The sequence below is a fragment of the Tachysurus fulvidraco genome, chromosome 10 (genome assembly GCF_022655615.1).
Source record: "Tachysurus fulvidraco isolate hzauxx_2018 chromosome 10, HZAU_PFXX_2.0, whole genome shotgun sequence".
Classification (NCBI taxonomy): domain Eukaryota; kingdom Metazoa; phylum Chordata; class Actinopteri; order Siluriformes; family Bagridae; genus Tachysurus; species Tachysurus fulvidraco.
This window is the reverse complement of record NC_062527.1, coordinates 25,353,498-25,373,290: the sequence shown is the minus strand read 5'-3', so window position 1 is coordinate 25,373,290 and position 19,793 is coordinate 25,353,498. Positions and strand designations below refer to the sequence as shown.

At 43.5% G+C, this 19,793-nt stretch overlaps 2 gene segments (V, D, J or C); one reads left to right on the top strand and one right to left on the bottom strand.

Annotated features, from left to right (window-relative positions):
- LOC113642187 overlaps positions 1–10,579 on the top strand; it is a 26,983-nt gene extending 16,404 nt beyond the window's left edge. The window contains 1 exon segment of the C gene segment in view: positions 10,051–10,579. Coding sequence covers positions 10,051–10,417 — 367 coding nt within the window.
- LOC125145729 lies at positions 8,088–19,793 on the bottom strand. The segment is given in 3 exon segments: positions 8,088–8,482; positions 19,058–19,485; positions 19,592–19,793. Coding segments are annotated over 2 exon segments (387 nt in total).

Below are 19,793 nucleotides of genomic sequence, written 5' to 3'. Positions count from 1 at the left end.
TCAGGAGTCAGTCTGTTCTGAGACAGTGAGAGTAGAGGAAGGGGCAGATTCAGAACCAGGGAGGGAGTCGGAGACAGCAGAACAAAGAGATGATATTGCTAGCACCAGCACAGGGAGCACAGTTTTTCATTTAGATCTCAGTGCCTGCACAAAGCCGCACCAGCCACCTCCCCAGTGTATCGAAAAACAAATACTTTCAAATAAGTCATTGACATTTCAAGAGAAATAGTATCAAGACTTTCCATGGCTACATTACAGTCCATCAGTGAAAGGGGTCTTATGTTTTTACTGCAGCAAAGGTGTTTCAAACCAGTCCTCTTTAGGTCATAGACCTGATATTGCTTCCGTTAGTACAGGCTTTAGAAATTGGAAGAAAGCCATCGAAAAATTTACATTCCACCAGACCTCTCAAGCCCACCAACATTATGTGACTGTCACTGCAAGACGGCCAAACCCAATCAGCACCCAGTTATCTAGTGCATGGCATAAACAGCAGGAGGTGGCAAGATATTGCTTGAGGAAAATTGTTAGCTCCGTGCGGCATGTGGCAAGGCAAGGACAATCTTTAAGAGGCCATACTGAAGAAAGTGGGAATCTGTATCAGCTCATAAAACTTAGGGCAGAAGAGGATGATCCAGTTTTATTGAAATGGTTAACAGATCATGCCACTGCATATGTAAGGCCTAAATCTCAGAATGAAATACTGAACATTATAGCCAATACAATAATCCGAGGGATTGCAAGTGAGATAAGGTCTCCAGCCCTTGTTCAGTTTTCTGTAATAGTTGATGGCACCCAGGATATTTCTGGTATTGAGCAGGAAAGTGTCTGTCTGCGCTATGTGGACCATGACCTTATGCCACACGAGGAGTTTATTGGGTTGTACAGCTTATCAGAGACAACAGGCCAAGGCATTGCCAAAATGGTTACTGATGTGTTGTTGAGGCTTAATCTGCCAATGTCTGCTTTACGTGGGCAAAGTTATGATGGTGGCTCCAACATGGCAGGAAAGTACAGTGGTGCACAGGCAGTAGTGAGGGAGCAGCAGCCATTAGCCCTCTATGTGCATTGTGGGGCACATTGTGTCAATTTAATCATACAGGCTGGCTGCTCGGTCTCCCCAATGATCCGGGACTGCCTTTCTTTGGTCCATCAGTTGGGCATCCTTTTCAACCAGTCAGGAAAATTTAAGAGAATCTTTGCAAACATAGTTACCTCTGAAAATGATTCCATCACCACACTGAAACCTCTATGTCCAACCAGGTGGACTGTGCGTAATTCTGCTATAATAGCTGTGCTAGGGCAGTATGAGCGGGTCCTTGTTAGTCTAGAAGAGATGGCAAAAAGTGCATCTAGGACAGCTTCAACTGCCAGTGGCTTATTTGAGCACTTTAGTAAAGGTAAGACTGTGTTGGGTCTTACACTTGCTTCTGCTGTTGTTGGAGAACTTGAGTGTCTAAACATTTCACTGCAAAAGAAGACCCAGTCTGTCTCTGGTATGCAGGATGCAGTAGATTGTGTACGATCCTACCTGCAGGGAAAGAGAAATGACAAGAGCTACCTTGAATTGTTCGAGAAAGCTACATCATTGGTAAACTCCATCGAATTAGTTGACCCTATTGAGACAGCAAATTCAAGGCGTTTTGCTGGCAAAGCAGTGGACCATTACAGGGCAGAGTTCTTCAAAGTATTGGATTGTGTGGAGGTTCAGTTTGGTGAACGTTTCAACCAAGACAGTCTCAAGTCTCTGCGAAGCTTAGAGAATGTGCTTTTGACTGGATTGTTAACTGATTCAGTAGATAAGTACCCCGAGTTGCACAGAGGTACTCTTGCAGTACAGCTGCCCCTCTTTCACCAGACATTCTCCTGTAGCAGCAGTAGAGAGGCAGCAGAGGTCCTAAGGGGAATGCCAGTGGAGGTGCGTGGGTTGTTTGACCAAGTTGAGGTCCTTGTCAGAATTTTGTTGGTGGTTCCAGTGTCTTCATGTGAAGCTGAGAGGAGCTTCAGTGCATTGTGGAGACTAAAGACTTGGCTAAGGGCTACTATGGGCCAAGACAGACTTAACAGTCTGGTAGTCTGCAATGTGCACAAAGACAAGCTCAACAACCTTAACATAAACAACATATGCCAAGAGTTTGTGGGGCCCAGTGATACCAGGAAATACAAATTTGGTACTTTTGTTTAGTGTCCATTCATTAATGTAAGTTTGCTTTAAATTGCAGATGTTTTTGTTGTTGTTGTTTTTATACATAGAGCAGTTACTGTTAATTGATTATTTAATAATTAATTTTGTTACAATACATTACTTATTTTATATATATATTTTTTCACAAACAACGCAATAAATAGTTTTGAAGAAAAAACATAAGCATAATGATGTGTCTTCATGTTACAATAATAATGATAAAAGCAAAGTTTTTCACTGTGGGGACATGTGTTTTAAGTACAATTAGACTGTATTATTTGTGCCCCCCTTCAAAAATTGCTCATGAGAAATTTTATATTCATTGCCCCCCCCCCTACTCTTAAATGAAATTTACGCCCATGCCAGAAAGCTTTCTGACCAGCAATCCACAATGGCACCAACGGGACACATGATTGCTCTTACAAACAGAATTGAAATGAATGCCATCAGTTCATGAATTGCCAAATTCCAGTCCGGCTCTGTTCTACGGGCTTGATGGACCGTGCACTCCCTGATGGTCTGCAGCATTCCCACGTCTAACAGGAAAAGGAAGCTTTGGAGCACGCTTGTAATTTTACACTGTCGGAAGAGAAATAGAGGATGGTAAATTTACATGAACCTCTCTCTAAATGGGTTTATATAAATATCATGTGTACTATAGCAATAACAAACCTTAGCAGACTCTGTGGGTCCAGCTTGCGCAGTGAAGCACAAGCGATTTGCTACTGCACTGGGCATTCCAATGTCCTCCTCTACCAACACAGTGCCATCTTTTGCCATCTGGCCCAGACAGGGCTTCTGAATACCACGGTGCATCTTCCGTGGAGGCATGTTGGGTTCTTGTTCCGTTTCCTTTTCGGATTCTTCTGAGGCGGTATCAGTGGCCTGCTGGACAAATGAAATCTCTCCTCCGTCAGAGTCTGCTTCGTCCATTTCCTCCTATTCTCGTTCAAGTAATCCACAGTTAAAAGCCCACAAAGCCAGATCCTTGTGCTTGGGATACCGATCATCCTCACTGCAAAAGCAACACTAGCGCTTCATTGGGAAATGTTATTGATATCCATGAAGTAGAGCCTTTACAATTCATGTAGATCCAACATCAGATGCAAAGTAGCATTCCAAAAAGTCCATAAAATTAAACTGGAAACAAAGTTTCTCAGTCAGGACTCCAAAAAAAATTATTCAAAGGAACTAGAGCAAAACCATGCTTCCCTCTTCCAAACAAATCTCTCTTCTTCTACTCTACTACCCGGTTAAATACTTGGGGTTTCAGCCCTCAACTTCCCCATAGTGGACAGTAGGAAAAACAGGTAATAGGAAACCCTGTTGCTACCGACTTCAACCTTACAAATTGGCAAGCCATATGATAAAACAAAATCTAAGATATAACCACAAACATGTGAGAGACTAGCCACAAGCTGAGTTGAGTTAAAAGACTCCACCAAATTAAGAAAGGCTTTAGCCAAGGGTTTGACAGGACAACACACAGGGATGTTAAAATCCCCAACAATTAAGACCCGATCATATTTTTCCTTAATTCCAGCCAAAAAAATCTGAAAACTCCTCAATAAAGTCTTTGTTATATTTGGGTGGGTGATAGACAACAGCGCACAAGCTTAGTTCAAAAATACTGAGTTCGAAGCTGGAATAGGAGTAAGCAGACAGACGATGACAGTTTAAGTGTTCTTTAAAAATAGCTGCTACTCCACTAACGTCTGGGTTCCTTCCGGGTATTTAAGCAACGTGCACAATACACACCATATAAAGTATCATCACTCAGTGTGTACCAAGCCTTGTTTTACTCAGTGCTCTTTGTGTGTTTTCTGTTTATGACCATTGCTTGTGATTATTTGGATTACTCTCTATTTGCCTTGCCCTCAGCTGTACTTTTAAATAAATGCAGTTAAACTGATCAAAAAATAAAAAAAAAAGTTTAAAAGTATAAAGAAGTATTTTAAGTGTGGAAACAATTTTCTCGATGTAGACCCTATGAAGGTCCTATATTTTCATACCTAATTGTTACCCAGAAGGTCAAACACACATAAATTAACCTATTGTGGCCCAGATATCGGTTTTCTGCCACAGGAGCATAAAGCAACGAGACCCAAACAATGCTCTTTGATTCATAGATACAATGCACCATTCTGCTTCAGTACAAATGTGCAGATGTTGGAAATGTGGAAGATCTGATGAAGGTTCATGAATAAACTTCTTGTATGTACTGTCTTATAATTACTGTAATGTCCTCTGTCAACATATGACTCTGCCATGAAGTACTGCAAGGTAGAAGCTCTAAAGCACCAAGGCCTGGACATTAGAGAGGAAATGACATGTGACTGAGTTTTGCTGTGGGATTTGAACAGAGGGACTCATGGTAGTGGTTGTGCAGGGTAATTGCAGGTATTCATGTCACAGTATATGATACACTGCTCTGACATCATCAAAGGGACGACAGGGAATGGAGTGTTGTGAAGGTGTTTTAATTCACAGCTGGATTACCAGGTCATGTGCTATGAAGGTCATATGCTATCAGCTTTCAAACTCAGGTCTAATGTAAAAAAGTGTTAGCTGAACATCTAGGTGCAGATCTGTATCAGAGCAAAGCCCTATTCGGACGGGATTAGTTTTATGTGGGGACGTGGGGGTAAAGTAATTATTACAGAATCGAAGAGAGCTAAAATCATCCGAGAGAAAGTGGAAGAAATGTCAACTTGATGCAGATCTTGATTCTTACCGAACACTCCTTGCCAAGTTCTCCTCAGATGTGACTTCTGTCAAGACTTCCATCTACAAGGAAAAGCTTGAATCTTCCTCACATGACCCTCGGAAATTCCACAACTCCCTGACTGCAGAAGACTTTGCTTCTTTCTACCAAGAGTCAAGAAGTCAAGAAGCTTTTTATTGTCATTTCAACCATATATAGCTGTTGCAGTACACAGTGAAATGAGACAACGTTTCTCCAGGATCAAGGTGCTACATAAAACAAAGACAGGGCTAAGGACATGTAAGTAGTCTTAGCCACATAAAGTGCAACTGTGCAACCTGGTGCAAACAGTGCAGTACAAGACAAGCAAGACAGTGCATACAAAAAGTACAAAAAATGCAATACACAAAAGACAATAAACAGTAACAGAAACAGCGCCGACCGACCGGTGTAAATACTGAATGTTCAAACAATATTTTGTGCAGTAAAAGAATGAACAGCAGCAGGTTCTTAGCAGCAGGTCCTTTGGATTATATATAGAGTTGTGCAAAAACAGCAGATGACTGAGATATTGTCCAATATGTGCAAAAACAGCAGAAAAGTGTGCAAAACAGTGTGTGTGTTTTGTGAGGGTCTATGCAGTCCATACAGATGATGTGTGTGTATGTTGTGCTCAGTATAGTACAGTTCAGTTATTGAGAAGTCTGATGGCTTGTGGGAAGAAACTGTTACGCAGTCTGGTCGTGAGGGCCCGAATGCTTCGGTACCTTTTTCCAGACGGCAGGAGGGTGAAGAGTGTGTGTGAGGGGTGTGTGGGGTCATCGACAATGCTGTTGCCTTTGCGGACGCAGCGTGTGGTGTAAGTGTCCATGATAGAGGGAAGAGAGACCCCAATGATCTTCTCCGCTGTCCTCACTATCCGCTGCAGGGTTTTGCGATCCGAGATCGTACAGTTCCCAAACCAGACAGTGATGCAGCTGCTCAGGATGCTCTCAATGGTCCCTCTGTAGAACATGGTCAGGGTTGGGGGAGGGAGATGTGCCTTTCTCAGGTGGACTGTTCGTCTCTACTTCGGAGGAAGTAGAGACGCTGCTGGGCTTTCTTGGTGATGGCGCTGGTGTTGAGTGACCAGGTGAGGTTCTCCGCTAGATGAACACCCAGAAATTTGGTGCTCTTGACGATCTCTACAGATGATCCGTCGATGTTCAGCGGAGAGTGGTCGCTCTGTGCTCTCCTGAAGTCCACAACCATCTCTTTAGTTTTGTCCACATTCAGAGAAAGGTTGTTGGCTCTACACCAGGCAGTTAGTTGTTGCACCTCCTCCCTGTATGCTGACTCGTCGTTCTTGTTGATGAGACCCACCACGGTCGTGTCATCGGCGAACTTAATAATATGATTCGATCTGTGCATTGCTGCACAGTCGTGAGTCAGCAGAGTGAACAGCAGTGGACTGAGCACGCAGCCTTGAGGAGCTCCAGTGTTCAGTGTGGTGGTGCTGGAGATGCTGTTCCCGATCCGGACTGACTGAGGTCTCCCATCCGCTAGCTGTTCCGCACATTCTCTGAGCACCCTGCCAGGAATGTTGTCTGGTCCAGCAGCCTTCCGTGGGTTAACTCTGCATAGAGATCTCCTCACGTCGGCCGTGGATAGACAGAATACCTGGTCGTCGGGACGAGGGATGGTCTTCCTTGGCGTAACGTTGTTCTGTACCTCGAACCGAGCGTAGAACTCGTTCAACGCGTCTGGGAGGGAGGCGTCGCTATCACAAGCAGGTGAAGCTGTCTTGTAGTTTGTGATCGCCTGTATGCCCTGCCACATGCGCCGGGTGTCTCCGCTGTCCTGGAAGTGGCTGTGGATTGTCTGGGCATGTGCACGCTTTGCCTCTCTGATGGCTCGGGACAGTTTGGCCCTTGCTGTTCTTAGGGCCACCCTGTCCCCTGTTCTGAAGGCTAGGTCCCTAGACCTCAGCAGAGCACGCACATTAGCAGTCATCCACGGCTTCTGGTTGGGGCGTGTAGTGATGGTCTTGGAGACGGTCACGTCATCAATGCACTTGCCGATGCAACTGGTCACTGCTGACGTGTACTCCTCCAAGCTGACGGAGTCGCCGTTGGTTGCAGTCTCCCTGAAGATATTCCAGTCAGTGCACTCAAAGCAGTCCTGAAGAGCAGAAGTGGCTTCTGCTGGCCAGGTTTTCACCTGCTTCAGAACCGGTTTTGAGCGTCTGACGAGTGGTCTGTATGCAGGAATTAGCATAACAGTGATGTGGTCTGAGTAGCCGAGGTGGGGGCGGGGCTCCGCACGGTACGCGCCGGGAATGTTTGTGTAAACAAGATCCAGCGTGTTTTCACCTCTCGTAGCAAAGTCCACATGCTGATGGAATTTAGGGAGCACTGACTTAAGATTTGCATGGATTAAATCTCCGGCGATGATAAAAAGTCCGTCGGGGTGAACATTCTGTAGGTCGCTAATAGCTCCATATAGCTCACTTAGCGCCTCTTTAGCATTAGCGCTAGGAGGAATGTAAACTCCGACAATGTAAACAGTAGTAAATTCGGCCATTTTGTCCACACAGGCTGCTCAGGTACTTGTTCAGTCTCTTGTCATTTCAAGACTGGATTACTGCAATGCACTGCTAGCAGGTCTACCTATGAATGCAATCCTGCATGGCTTCTTTTCAACCTGCCAAAGTTCTCACACACAACCCCACTGCTGCGATCCCTCCACTGGCTTCCGTTAGCTTTGCTCATCAGATATAAAACACTGATGCTGGCCTACAAAGCCATAAGTGGACGAGATCCCTCTTACCTAGAAGCCCTCATCACTCCTCGCACTGCACCCCGCACCCCCCGATCTAGCAGCACTGCTCGACTGGTTCCACCATCTCTCAGGGTAAGAGGCAAGTATAATACAAGACTCTTCTCTGTTCTGGCATCAAGGTGGTGGAATGAACTTCCCCTAGAGGTCTGGACAGCTGAGTCACTGGCTATTTTCAAGCTGCGGTTGAAGACCTACTTATTCAGGAAACACTTCAACTAGCACTTCTTTCCTTCTCTTTTGCATTAACAAAAAAAACTGACACTTCATTGTAACTTTGAACAAATGTTTTAAACTCATTGTATCTTAAGTATGTAACCTAGTGAAGCAGCATTAATGTTATCAATGCTAGAGATTTAAGCACTTATGTACGTCACTCTGGATAAGGGCGTCTGCCAAATGCTGTAAATGTAAATGTAAAATCAGCATTTGTACAGTTCCATTACAGCACCATCTAGTGGCCACATGACTGAACATCAGTCTACATTTCATCAGGTTGGGGTGGAACAAGAGACTGGTTTGTGTTGAAACTTTACAGATGATGAGAAAATGAATCTTTAAATCTAGAATCATATAGAAATAAATGTTGCCTCTTATTGAAAGATCCTGCACTACATTGTGTGTTACAGTAGTGTGTAGTAAACACTGCTCCTCTTAGCAGAAGGTGGAAATCATCAGATATCATTACACACATCAGCTGATTTCTCATCACAGCACGAACAGCTGATGAAGAGATTTCTGCTTTTTAAGAAGGATTATTTTTGAAACATGAAGATGTTTGATGATGTTCAGTGGAGTGCAGCTTTAGCAGCTGTGCAGCTGTTCTCAGATCAGTGTGTGTTTCTGAGTCAGAGCACTTCCTCTAAAGCTCAGGGAGGTTTTTGTACGATGCTGTAACACTGGGTGTACGGAGAGCTGTAATACTGTTGACAATAATAATCTCCTGCATCTTCAGCCTGAACTCCAGAGATTTTTAGACTATACTGTGTTCCAGATCCACTGCCACTGAAACGATCTGGAATCCCAGAATGACGAGTAGATGCTGAATATATCAGGAGTTTAGGAGCTTCTCCAGTTTTCTGCAGGTACCAGGCGAGGCTATTGTAAACATTCTGACTGGTTCTACAGGTGAGAGTAACAGATTCTCCTGGAGAAACAGACTGAGATCCTGGAGACTGAGTCAGGACGATTTCCCCAAAAGACTCTAAAGAAAAGGATGCAGAGTTAAAATAATGGAAACAGATGTAGTAATGAGTGTGAGAGTGATGTGATGATGTGTATGAATAATAAAAGTAAAGAGAATGTCTCACGGTGAGCGAGGAGTCCCAGTGTCCCCAGCAGGAGACTCAGTACCATCATCATTGTGCTGCGTGTCAGTGGCTCTGAAAGGACTGAACACACTCTGATCAGCACTACAGCTCTTAAAGTGTGTGTAGCAGTGACACAGAACACATATGCAAACACCACAACTGTGTGTGTGTGTGTGTGTGTGTGTGTGTGTGTGTGTGTGTGTGTGTGTGTGTGTGTGGTCACTGGAGTGTAACAGAGGTTTTTGTATGACGGCTTCATTAGAATGTATCACTGTGGTGGACTTTTGGTGGAGGAACCAAACTCATCATAAAAAGTAAGAATTTAATTTGTTTTCAATATTTAATTTAATTTTTGAATAAAATTTAAACACTATTTCATTAAAATAAATCATTTTACATGATTTCTTAAAAATTTTAAGTGTTAAAAATAGCTCAGTGTCTTAAATATTCTAAATCCAGTGAGAGAATAAATTCAGATTGTGGTGTTTACTTGAGTTCAGTGTCTAGTGACGAATTTTCATTGCGTTTCATCACCAGAATAAAGCTGATCAAAGTTCTGGTTAGTCCATGATGTAAAGAGTAACTAGTGAATGTTCTGCTGCTGGAACACATTTGTGCTGCTGCAGAGTTTCCAGTTTTGTCTCTGTTGGACTTCAGATCATTTACAGAATAAATACACTGAGTGTTTCAATGGACCATTCAATGCAGTTACTGAGTAGAACTGAGTGAAGACTAAATCAGATAGAAGATGAATTGTGGTGTGGAGGTAAATCTGGTGGCTTCCATACAGTATGTTCTCTTTGTGTCTTAGTGGACTTGTTTGTTAATGGACTGATGTTTGTCCACTGAAACTGTTCTCAACATGAAGCCTTCCATGTGTCTCTGTTCATTTAGAGTTAGAAACTCAGTTTTAATCCTGCTGAAGGTCATAGAAGTTTCCAGATGTTTCTACTAAATTGTGAGAACAATGTGGATCACTGCTGAACACACGTTAATGTTTCCAGTCTGGATTCTGAAAAAGCAGTAATGAGTAAATGTTGTGTAAGTGTGTGTAAAGGTGTGTTTATTGTGTGTTTGTGGTCTACAGAAGGTCCCACGGTGAAGCCCTCCGTGTCTCTGCTCCCTCCCTCCTCTCTGCACCAGTGTGAGGAATCGGCCTCGCTGCTCTGCCTGCTGTCTGCCTACTCTCCACAGGGGGCGTCGGTGAGCTGGACGGTGGACGGCTCGGCGGTGAATCACGGGGTCTTGACCAGTGCAGAAGAACAGAAGAAGGACGGTTACACACGCAGCAGTACCCTGACCCTCAGCCAAGCACTCTGGGAAAAGGGGGAGGAGTTTGTCTGTACGGCCTCCCACGAGGGCGTGGATCATCCGGTCACGTTCAGAAAGAGCCAGTGTTAAGGCTAACAGCTCCAAGATAGAACTGAACACTGAGCTGCTTCCACATCCATCTACAATAGAGTTTCAGTTCTACACAATGCTGACATTTCTGTCTTTACTCTCTTCACTGTCCTGTTGCTCTTCCTGTAGTTTTGCTCTGCTGAAATAAAGCTTCATTTTGGACATTGTGTGTTCTTTTCTTGGAGTTAATAGTCATTATCAGTGTGAGGAGAGAGTGTGTTTAGCTGTAGATTCAGGGCTGTGTGTTGTGCTTCAGTGAGTTTGGATGAAGAAAGTTGAACATCTGGTGAAAGTGCTGCTCTATTCTGGGAGAAAGAGGATCACTCAGCCGTCTTCATGTAAATCTCTCTCTCACTTCATTGATCTTTATATTATTGTGTGGCTCAGTTCTGCTCTCCCTGATCCATTTCAGTCTTAATCAGAGCAGGGCTGATGTGACTCTAAAAGTAATATTATAATAATCTTATTTAATGCATCATTTCCAAAGAAACACTTTTTTATAAAGATAAATGTCATTTCTTATGGTAGAGATTTCAAAATAATATCAGTTGTATGATATGATTAGATCTAATATTTTCCCCTCTTCACAACTAGAGGTCTCTGTATTCTAATGACTGACTCCCTCTACTGTAGAGGGGATTTTCATAAATCTGTGCATAGTAAGATTCAGTTATAGTTTAAAACTTAATAAAAGTAGAAATATCAAAATCGTGATCAAGACTGCAGTCATTGGTATATATATATAGATAGATAGATAGATAGATAGATAGATAGAATAGAATAGAATAGGAGAATTGGGGGGGCATAGAAGCCTTTATTATCGCCACATATACTTTACAGCAAAGTGGAATTCTTTTCTTCATATACCAAAACTGGGGAGATTGGGGTCAAAGTGCAGGGGCAGCTATGATAGAGCATCCCTGGAGCAGGGAGGGTTGAGGGCCATGCTCAAGGGCCCAGCAGTGGCAGCTTGGCTATGCTGGGCTTTGAACCCCGAACCTCCAATCAACAACCCAGAGCCTTAACCAGTTGTGCCACCACTGTCCGTCAGAATAACAAAAAACATTTATTACCAAACAGTGCTTAGCATCATTAGTACAGACTATCTCATTGTAGTGAAATGAACCAACAGCACACATAAAAATAACAAAAGACAACAATCGTACCCAGGATTTGTTTTACCTGTATACGGTACCAGAACGGTTTACGCGTGTTGGAGCTCCCTGCAATCCTGTATCAAATGTTTTGTTCTTAATCACAGTTCCTTAGAGTCCAAAACCCTGCAACAAAGTCCTGGATCAGTTCCAAGTACTCCTCCTCCTGTTCTGCATGTGGCTGGACTCTGTGGTATATTGGAAGTCTGAGGTGTACAGGGTAAACAGGACCGGAGAGAGCACAGTACCTTGTGGCACTCCCATACGGCTGACCACCATGTCAGACCTGCAGTCTCCCAGTTGCACGTACTGAGGTCTGCCTGTCAGGTAGTCTGTAATCTATGCCACCAGCAGTGTTGGGCCATCAGGAACAGCAGGGCCTTCTCTTCTGGCCCTATAAAAATATACTTTTTTAAAAGTGTTAAATGTTTTTCTTTAGTATGCTATTTATTTATTTTCATTGGTGTAATGTCTGCAAATTTTCAAAATTCGTTAGTTTTGTTTAGGTTGAACTGGAGTACCCTTAAAAAGTCACTTAAAAACTAGCTTACACATCTGGGACCAGCTCTACAGATATTGCTAGGCTTTTGTTGAAGGACAACACATCTGAATTGTTACAAACATTAGTGACTGAAAAATCAACCAATCAAATTTTGATGTTTATTGACATACGTGTCCAGCATTATCCCTAAGGCCTGTCGTAAATTTCCAATGTGTGAACGTGAAATTCAGTTTCGTAAATTTCGAAGAAAATGATATCCGCTTTTGCAGATACAGTTGACCTTGTTGCCCAGCTATTGAAAACGCCTTTTTCAAGGTGCACTTTGCTAGACAAAAGAGAAATAGTTGAGAAAGGAAGACCTACACCCAAACTGGATTCACTAACAAAAGGCCAGCTAAGATTTTGTATGTCATTTTAAAGATTGCAATTATGAGCGCTAGGAATGGCTAACAGCTAAAACCCAGCACAAGAAGTTATTTTGTTGGCCATATTTACGTTTTAATACGAGTAAAGGAACATGGAATGATTCTGGCTTTGACAGTCTGAACAGCTTCATGAAGGCAGCTCTTAAACACCAAGGCTCCGAGCACCATATAATGTCAGTTGTGCATTTAAAAACTTTTGGTGAATGTTGTGTGGATTTGCAACTTGATGAGCAGAAAAAACAGGAACAGATGTGAAGATCACAAAAGACTGATGTTTGTTGGATTGCTGGATTGTGAGCAATTTGAAAAATGAAAGCAGATATTTCTGAGATATTCTCTGACGGAGAACTATGGTGCACAGTTTGACCTGTGCAGGCTCAAAGCTGAGCATAAAGTCATGTACAGCATGTCAAGCTTTTGCAGTACAAGTATAATCGATCTCCTGAATTTACTGAGGATGACAGGCCTTGCAGACATTATGACACAACTTTACACACTCACATGTCTGATCCTAACAATACCAGTGTCTACAGCCACAGTGTAAGCTCGTTTTCAGCTCTCAAACAGATTAAAACCTACAGAAGGAGCACAACTGGACAATCAAGGCTGCCTTCTTTGGCTTTCTTTTTGCTCAATCAGCTGAAGCAAAAATGACAACTGCACGATGACGTTACTGAATGTTTTGTCAAAAAAGACAGACACATGGATTTTAATTACAAGTCATGGGCGAGTGCTTTACTATTTTACGAGTATTGTATCATGCAGATTGTAGTTTGCATCTGATAATAAGCATTATTGATGGCTTATGCACATTGTTACTGAGTGGTTTGTGTTGCATTGATAGTGGCCTACTGTGGCATGTGGATGTGAATGTGACACTACTGTATGCACACAGTGTGTATTGGGGGATTACATTTATTGATACTGTCATGTTGCTGAGTATGTGCAGCTGAATATGTGCATTATTTGCATATGGCTACCTGAGCTGTAACAGATGAGTATGTATGTGGTTTACATGCTTACTGAAGGCCCTGACTGAACCCCCACGGCACACCACTGGCCACCAGATAAGAGCCCACTCCCATTACTAAAAGTTTATCTATGAGGAGCAGTGGACTGAATAGTGTCGAAGGCGCTGGAGATGGTATAGAATGTAGATAATGGTGTTCTCAACTATTACCTTCTCCTGGTATGCTAACTGCAGAAGTGCAAGGGCATGGCAGACCTGTGGCCTCATGTGGTGTAGCAGCACCAGCTCCATGGTCTTCATTATTTGTGATTTTATGGTGACTGTCCTGACGTCATTCAACCTTCCAGGGTGTAGTTGGTTCGAAACTGGGATGAAGCTGAAGCAGGTGTGGGGGGCGAAGTGTTATGAGGTGTGCATGAGTTTGGTTGCTTTGAATGTATTCTGTACTTGTAAGATACGATTCTGACTATAATTGTGTACTATTTAATTGTTTCAGTTAGATCTAGATTTTTGTCACTAACTGTGTTGTAAATTATTGTTGATTCTGTAGTGTTGCTTGGATGTGGCTGTAGGTTTATGTTTTGTCATTTCAGTCTCGGTTTGGTGTGAGCAACTATCCGGAGGCCATTCAGTCATGTGGCAATGTAAAAAAAAAAAAAACAGATATGAAAGAACAGTAGCACAATGTGATGAAGCAAACATGCTGGACTGCTACTGAACATCTAAGTTCACAGCACCAGAGTAATGGGAATTTTATTTGGAGGTTATTGCTGTTCTTAGCTCTCAAGTGTATGATCAGTGTCAGTCTAGTTCAATATTCACTGTGCTTTTAGTTGTTCTATGTTACATTTACAGCATTTGGTAGACACCCTTATCCAGAGCGAAGTACATACAGTAAGTGCCTTAATCTCTGTCATTGGATAATTAATGCTGGTTCACTAGGTTACATACTTAAGATACCACGAGTTAAAATTATTGTTACAATGAAAAAGTTTAAAAAGTTTTTTTTTTTTTTTTTTTTTTTTAATAAATTCAAAAGATAGGGAAAGAAGTGCTAGTTGAAGTGTTTCCTGAATAAGTAGGTCTTCATCCACCATTTGAAAATAGCCAGTGACTCAGCTGTCTGGACCTCTGGCACCACCTTGGTGCCAGAACAGAGAAGAGTCTTGTAGTATACTTGCCTCTTACCCTGAGAGATGGTGGTACCAGTCGAGCAGTACTGGTAGATCTGAGGGTGTGAGGTGCAGTGTGAGGAGTGATGAGGGCTTTGAGTTAAGAGGGAGCTTGTGCATTTTTGGCTTTGTAGGCCAGAGTCAGTGTTCTGAATCTGATGCGTGCAGCTACCAGAAACCAGTGGAAGGATCGCAGTAGCGGGATGGTATTGAGAACTTAGGCAGGTTGAAAGCAAGCCGGGCAGATGCATTTTGAATCTTTTGCAGAGGACGAATTGCACTCATACAGTAGGTAGACCTGCCATCAGTGCATTGTAATAATCCAGTCTTGAGATGACAAGAGACTGAACAAGTACCTGAGCAGCCTGTGTGGACAAAAATGGCCAAATCCTTCTAATGTTGTAGAGAAGAAAGCGACATGAGCGAGTCACATTAGCAACATGAGAGGAAAAGGACAGTTGATGGTCCATGGTTACCCCAAGGTTGTGAGCTGTGGCTGAAGGGGAGATCAGATCGTTGTGCAGGGATATAGCAAGATCATGACCTGGGGATTAATCACCTGATGATCAGCAGTTCAGTTTTGCTACGATTGAGCTTTAACCGATGAGCAGTCATCCATGATGATATTTCTGCCAGACATGTTGAGATTCGGTCAGAAGCTGTGGCATCAGAGGGTGGGAAAGAGAAGATAAGTTGTGTATCATCAGCATAGCAGTGGTAAGAGAACCAATGTGAGGAAATAACTTCGCCAAGAGAGTGAGTATACAGGAGAAAAGAAGAGGACCGAGTACTGAGCCCTGTGTGACACCAGTGGAGAGTCTGCATGGAGCAGATGTCAGTCCCCTCCATGTTACCTGATATGAGCGCCCTTCCAAGTAGGAAGCGAACCATTCCCAAGCTGATCCGCAAATCCCAAGACTCCTGAGGGTGGACAAGAGAGTCTTGTGGTTGACCGTATCAAACCCTGCTGAAAGGTCAAGGAGGATAAGGACGGATGACAGTTTGGCTGATCTAGCAGCATGTAGATAGACAGAAAGCTGATTATAGAATGCGTTCAAGAATTTTTGAAAGAAACGAGAGAAGTGATACCAGTCTGTAGTTACTGATATCTGATGGATCCAGAGCAGGTTTTTTTAAGGATTGGAATGTTGAATCATTCAACCACTGAGAGAGGAGATCCTTCCTGAGATCAGGAGGGAGACTTGGTTGGTGAACCAAACTTGAAAGGGCCAAGGAGGGGCAACTAGGAGAAGGTTGACCCGGTCTTGGCGCACTCTGGCTAGGACATGCGGGAACAGAGCTACATCCACTTCCATTCCAAGGCATACAGGCCCAAAGGGGCCGGATGAGAGAGGGTAAAACCTCAGCGCACAGTGGGTTGACTCCTTGGAGGCGAACATCCTGTCGACCGGCTGAAAATCTGCCAAATTAACTCCGCCAAGTGGGGGTGGAGACAACACTCCCCAGCCTCAGCACCTGCCTTGACAGGAAGTCTGTGTCCCAATTTACATACCTTGGAATGAAAATCATTCTCAGTGAAAGGAACCTGGTCTCTGCCCAGAGCAGAATCTGTTGCGACAACCTGATGATTGATATAGGACACCACTGCAGTGCTGTCTGTATGTACTAAGAAATGGCAGGCCCTGAGGTGTGCGAGAAAGTGTTTCAGTGCTAGAAACACAGCCCTCATCTTCAGGCAATTTATGTGCCATGAGAGATAGGGGCCCTCCCATAGACCCTGGGCAGGACGGCCAACCAATGTCACTCCCCACCCTGAAAATGAGGCATCCGTCGAAAGAGTCCTGCGATGCAGACATACCTCTAGAGTGGGACTCAAGGCCAGGAACCAGGGTCTTTTTCCACATAAGAAGGGTATGAGGCCCATGGCGTGTAACCCTTATAACCCTGAGCCAAAGATGGAATGGCCTCATGTGAAGCAGACCCAAAGGGATAATGTTGGCTGCTGCCAACATGAGGCCCAGCACACTATGTGTCTCAGCAACAGAGAGGCCCCGGCCTAGCCGAATAGCTTTCACTGCTGACAAGATGGAAGCCACCCGTTCGGGAGACAGATGTGCCCCCATCAAAGTGGAGCCCCAAACTACCCCCAGAAAGGTGGTTCTCTGAGAAGGAGAAAGCACACACTTTTCTGGGTTCAACCTAAGGCCTAGAGACCTCATATTGGCAAGCACAGAATCTCAAAGACTGGCCGCCATAGCGTTTGACTGGGCCAGAATGAGCCAGTCATCCAGGTAATTCAGTACACAGATGCCTGGAGACGCAATGGTGCCAGGGCAGCATCCATGCACTTTCTAAATTTACAGATATCAGTTTTCTGCCACAGGAGCATAAATGCTCTTTAGTTCATAGATACAGTGCACCATTCTGCTTCAGTACAAATGTGCAGATGTTGGAAATCTGGAAGATCTGATGAAGGTTCATGAATAAACTTCTTGTATGTACTGTTTTATAATTACTGTAATGTCTTCTGTCAACACATGACTATGCCATGAAGTACTGCAAGGTAGAAGCTCAAAAGCACCAAGGCCTGGACATTAGAGAGGAAATGACATGTGACTGAGTTTTTCTGTGGGATTTGAACAGAGGGACTCATGGTAGTGGTTGTACAGGATAATTGCAGGTATTCATGTCACAGTATATGATACACTGCTCTGACATCATCAAAGGGACAACAGGGAATGGAGTGTTGTGAAGGTGTTTTAATTCACAGCTGGATTACCAGGTCATGTGCTATGAAGTTTAGTATCAGCTTTCAAACTCAGGTCTAATGTAAAAAAAGGGTTAGCTGAACATCTAGGTGCAGATCTGTATCAGAGTAAGACACATAACATCTTCTGATTTATTCCTCACCACACTCTAACACCACACTGGTTAAAGTGGTAAATGACCAACTACTGACCTCTGATCAGGGTTTTGGCCTCATGGCAGCTCTGTCAAATATGTAAATGAAGCTCAGACGTGAGAAAGCTGGACTTGACTACTGAGTAAGTGTATTGTGTTTGTTAAACCGTGTCATTGTGCTGCATCACATCGTCCTCCTCAGCACCTGCAGCTGCAGCAGTCTCACTCACTGAGGTTTTTGTACGACGCTCTAACACTGTGTGAACGAAGAAGTTTTGAATGTGTTGTAATGATCAGTTAGACAGTAATAATCTCCAGTATCTTCAGTCTGGACTCCACTGATGGTCAGAGTGAAATCAGTTCCAGATCCACTGCCACTGAATCGATCTGGAATACCTGATGCTCTAGTACTAGCCCAATAGATCAGGCGTTTAGGCGCTTCTCCATGTTTCTGCTGAAACCACTGCAAACAGTCATAACTACCAGCACAGTCATTATCAACAGCAAGATTAGTTTTACAGCTGATGGTGATTGTGTCTCCTGGAGAAACAGATTTCACTGCAGGACTCTGAGTCACAATGGCCTGACGTTGGGAGCTGAAAAAGGAGAAGGACGAAGAAATGTAGGTAAGATAATTATTAGATGTTGAATAAATTTCACTGGGTGAAATCTTACCTTGAGCACAGAGGAGCAGTGTGCAGATGAAGACGCTGATCAAACTCATGGTTTCTGTGGGTGAAGTCGCTGAGCAGCAGCTCTCAGTCATGAAGTGTTAAAGTCACAGGGCTATAAACACTCACAGGGCACTGAAGCATGAGCTGATAATGCAAAGTGGAACCTCTCGCTATGGACACGTGTGTGTGTGTGTGTGCGTGTGTGTGTGTGTGTGTGTGTGTGTGTGTGTGTGTGTGTGTGTGTGTGTGGTCACTGTAGTGTAACAGGTTTTTGTACCATGAGTGTATCACTGTACTGATTATTGAAAACGTTGATGTTTCCAGTCTGGACTCTTAATAAGCAGAAAAAAGTTGAACATCTGGTGAAAGTTCTGTTCTATTCTGAGATAAAGAGGATCACTCATCTGTCTTCATGTAAATCTCTCTCTCACTTCACTGATATCTCTCTCTCTCTCTCTCTCTCTCTCTCTCTCTCTCTCTCTCTCTCTCTCTCAGTTTCACTGCTTTAACTGCTTTTATTTATCTTGGTTGGTTGGGGGACATTTTCCAGGTATGGATGAAATGATATACACCACTTTATCAGGACCCTTCACCTGTGTTCACCTGCACATTCATCCAGTTATCCAATCAGCCAATCATGTGGCAGCAGCACAGTGTATATAATCATGCAGATTTAGGTGAAGAGCTTCAGTTAAAGTTCACAGCGAACACCAGAATGGAGTAAAAGTCTGATCTCTGTGACTTTATCAGTAAATGGTTGTTGGTATCGATGGGCTGGTTTGGGTTTTTCAGAAACTGCTGATCTCCTGGGATTTTCACACACAACCATCTCTAGAGTTTTTACAGAAACATGAAGAAAATTATTTTTGAAACATGAAGATGTTTGATGATGTTCAGTGGAGTGCAGCTTTAGCAGCTGTGCAGCTGTTCTCAGATCAGTGTGTGTTTCTGAGTCAGAGCACTTCCTCTACAGCTCAGGGAGGTTTTTGTACGACGCTGTAACACTGTGTGTACGGATAGCTGCTACACTGCTGACAATAATAATCTCCTGCATCTTCAGCCTGAACTCCAGAGATTTTTAGACTAAACTGTGTTCCAGATCCACTGCCACTGAAACGATCTGGAATCCCAGACTGACGAGTAGTTGCGTAATAGATCAGGAGTTTAGGAGCTTCTCCAGATTTCTGCAGGTACCAGTGGAGGCAACTGCCAACACTTTGACTCGTACTACAGGTGAGAGTAACAGATTCTCCTGGAGAAACAGACTGAGATCCTGGAGACTGAGTCAGGACGATTTCCCCAAAAGACTCTAAAGAAAAGGATGCAGAGTTAAAATAATGGAAACAGATGTAGTAATGAGTGTGAGAGTGATGTGATGATGTGTATGAATAATAAAAGTAAAGAGAATGTCTCACGGTGAGCGAGGAGTCCCAGTGTCCCCAGTAGGAGACTCAGTACCATCATCATTGTGCTGCGTGTCAGTGGCTCTGAAAGGACTGAACACACTCTGATCAGCACTACAGCTCTTAAAGTGTGTGTAGCAGTGACACAGAACACATATGCAAACACCACAACTGTGTGTGTGTGTGTGTGTGTGTGTGTGTGTGTGTGTGTGTG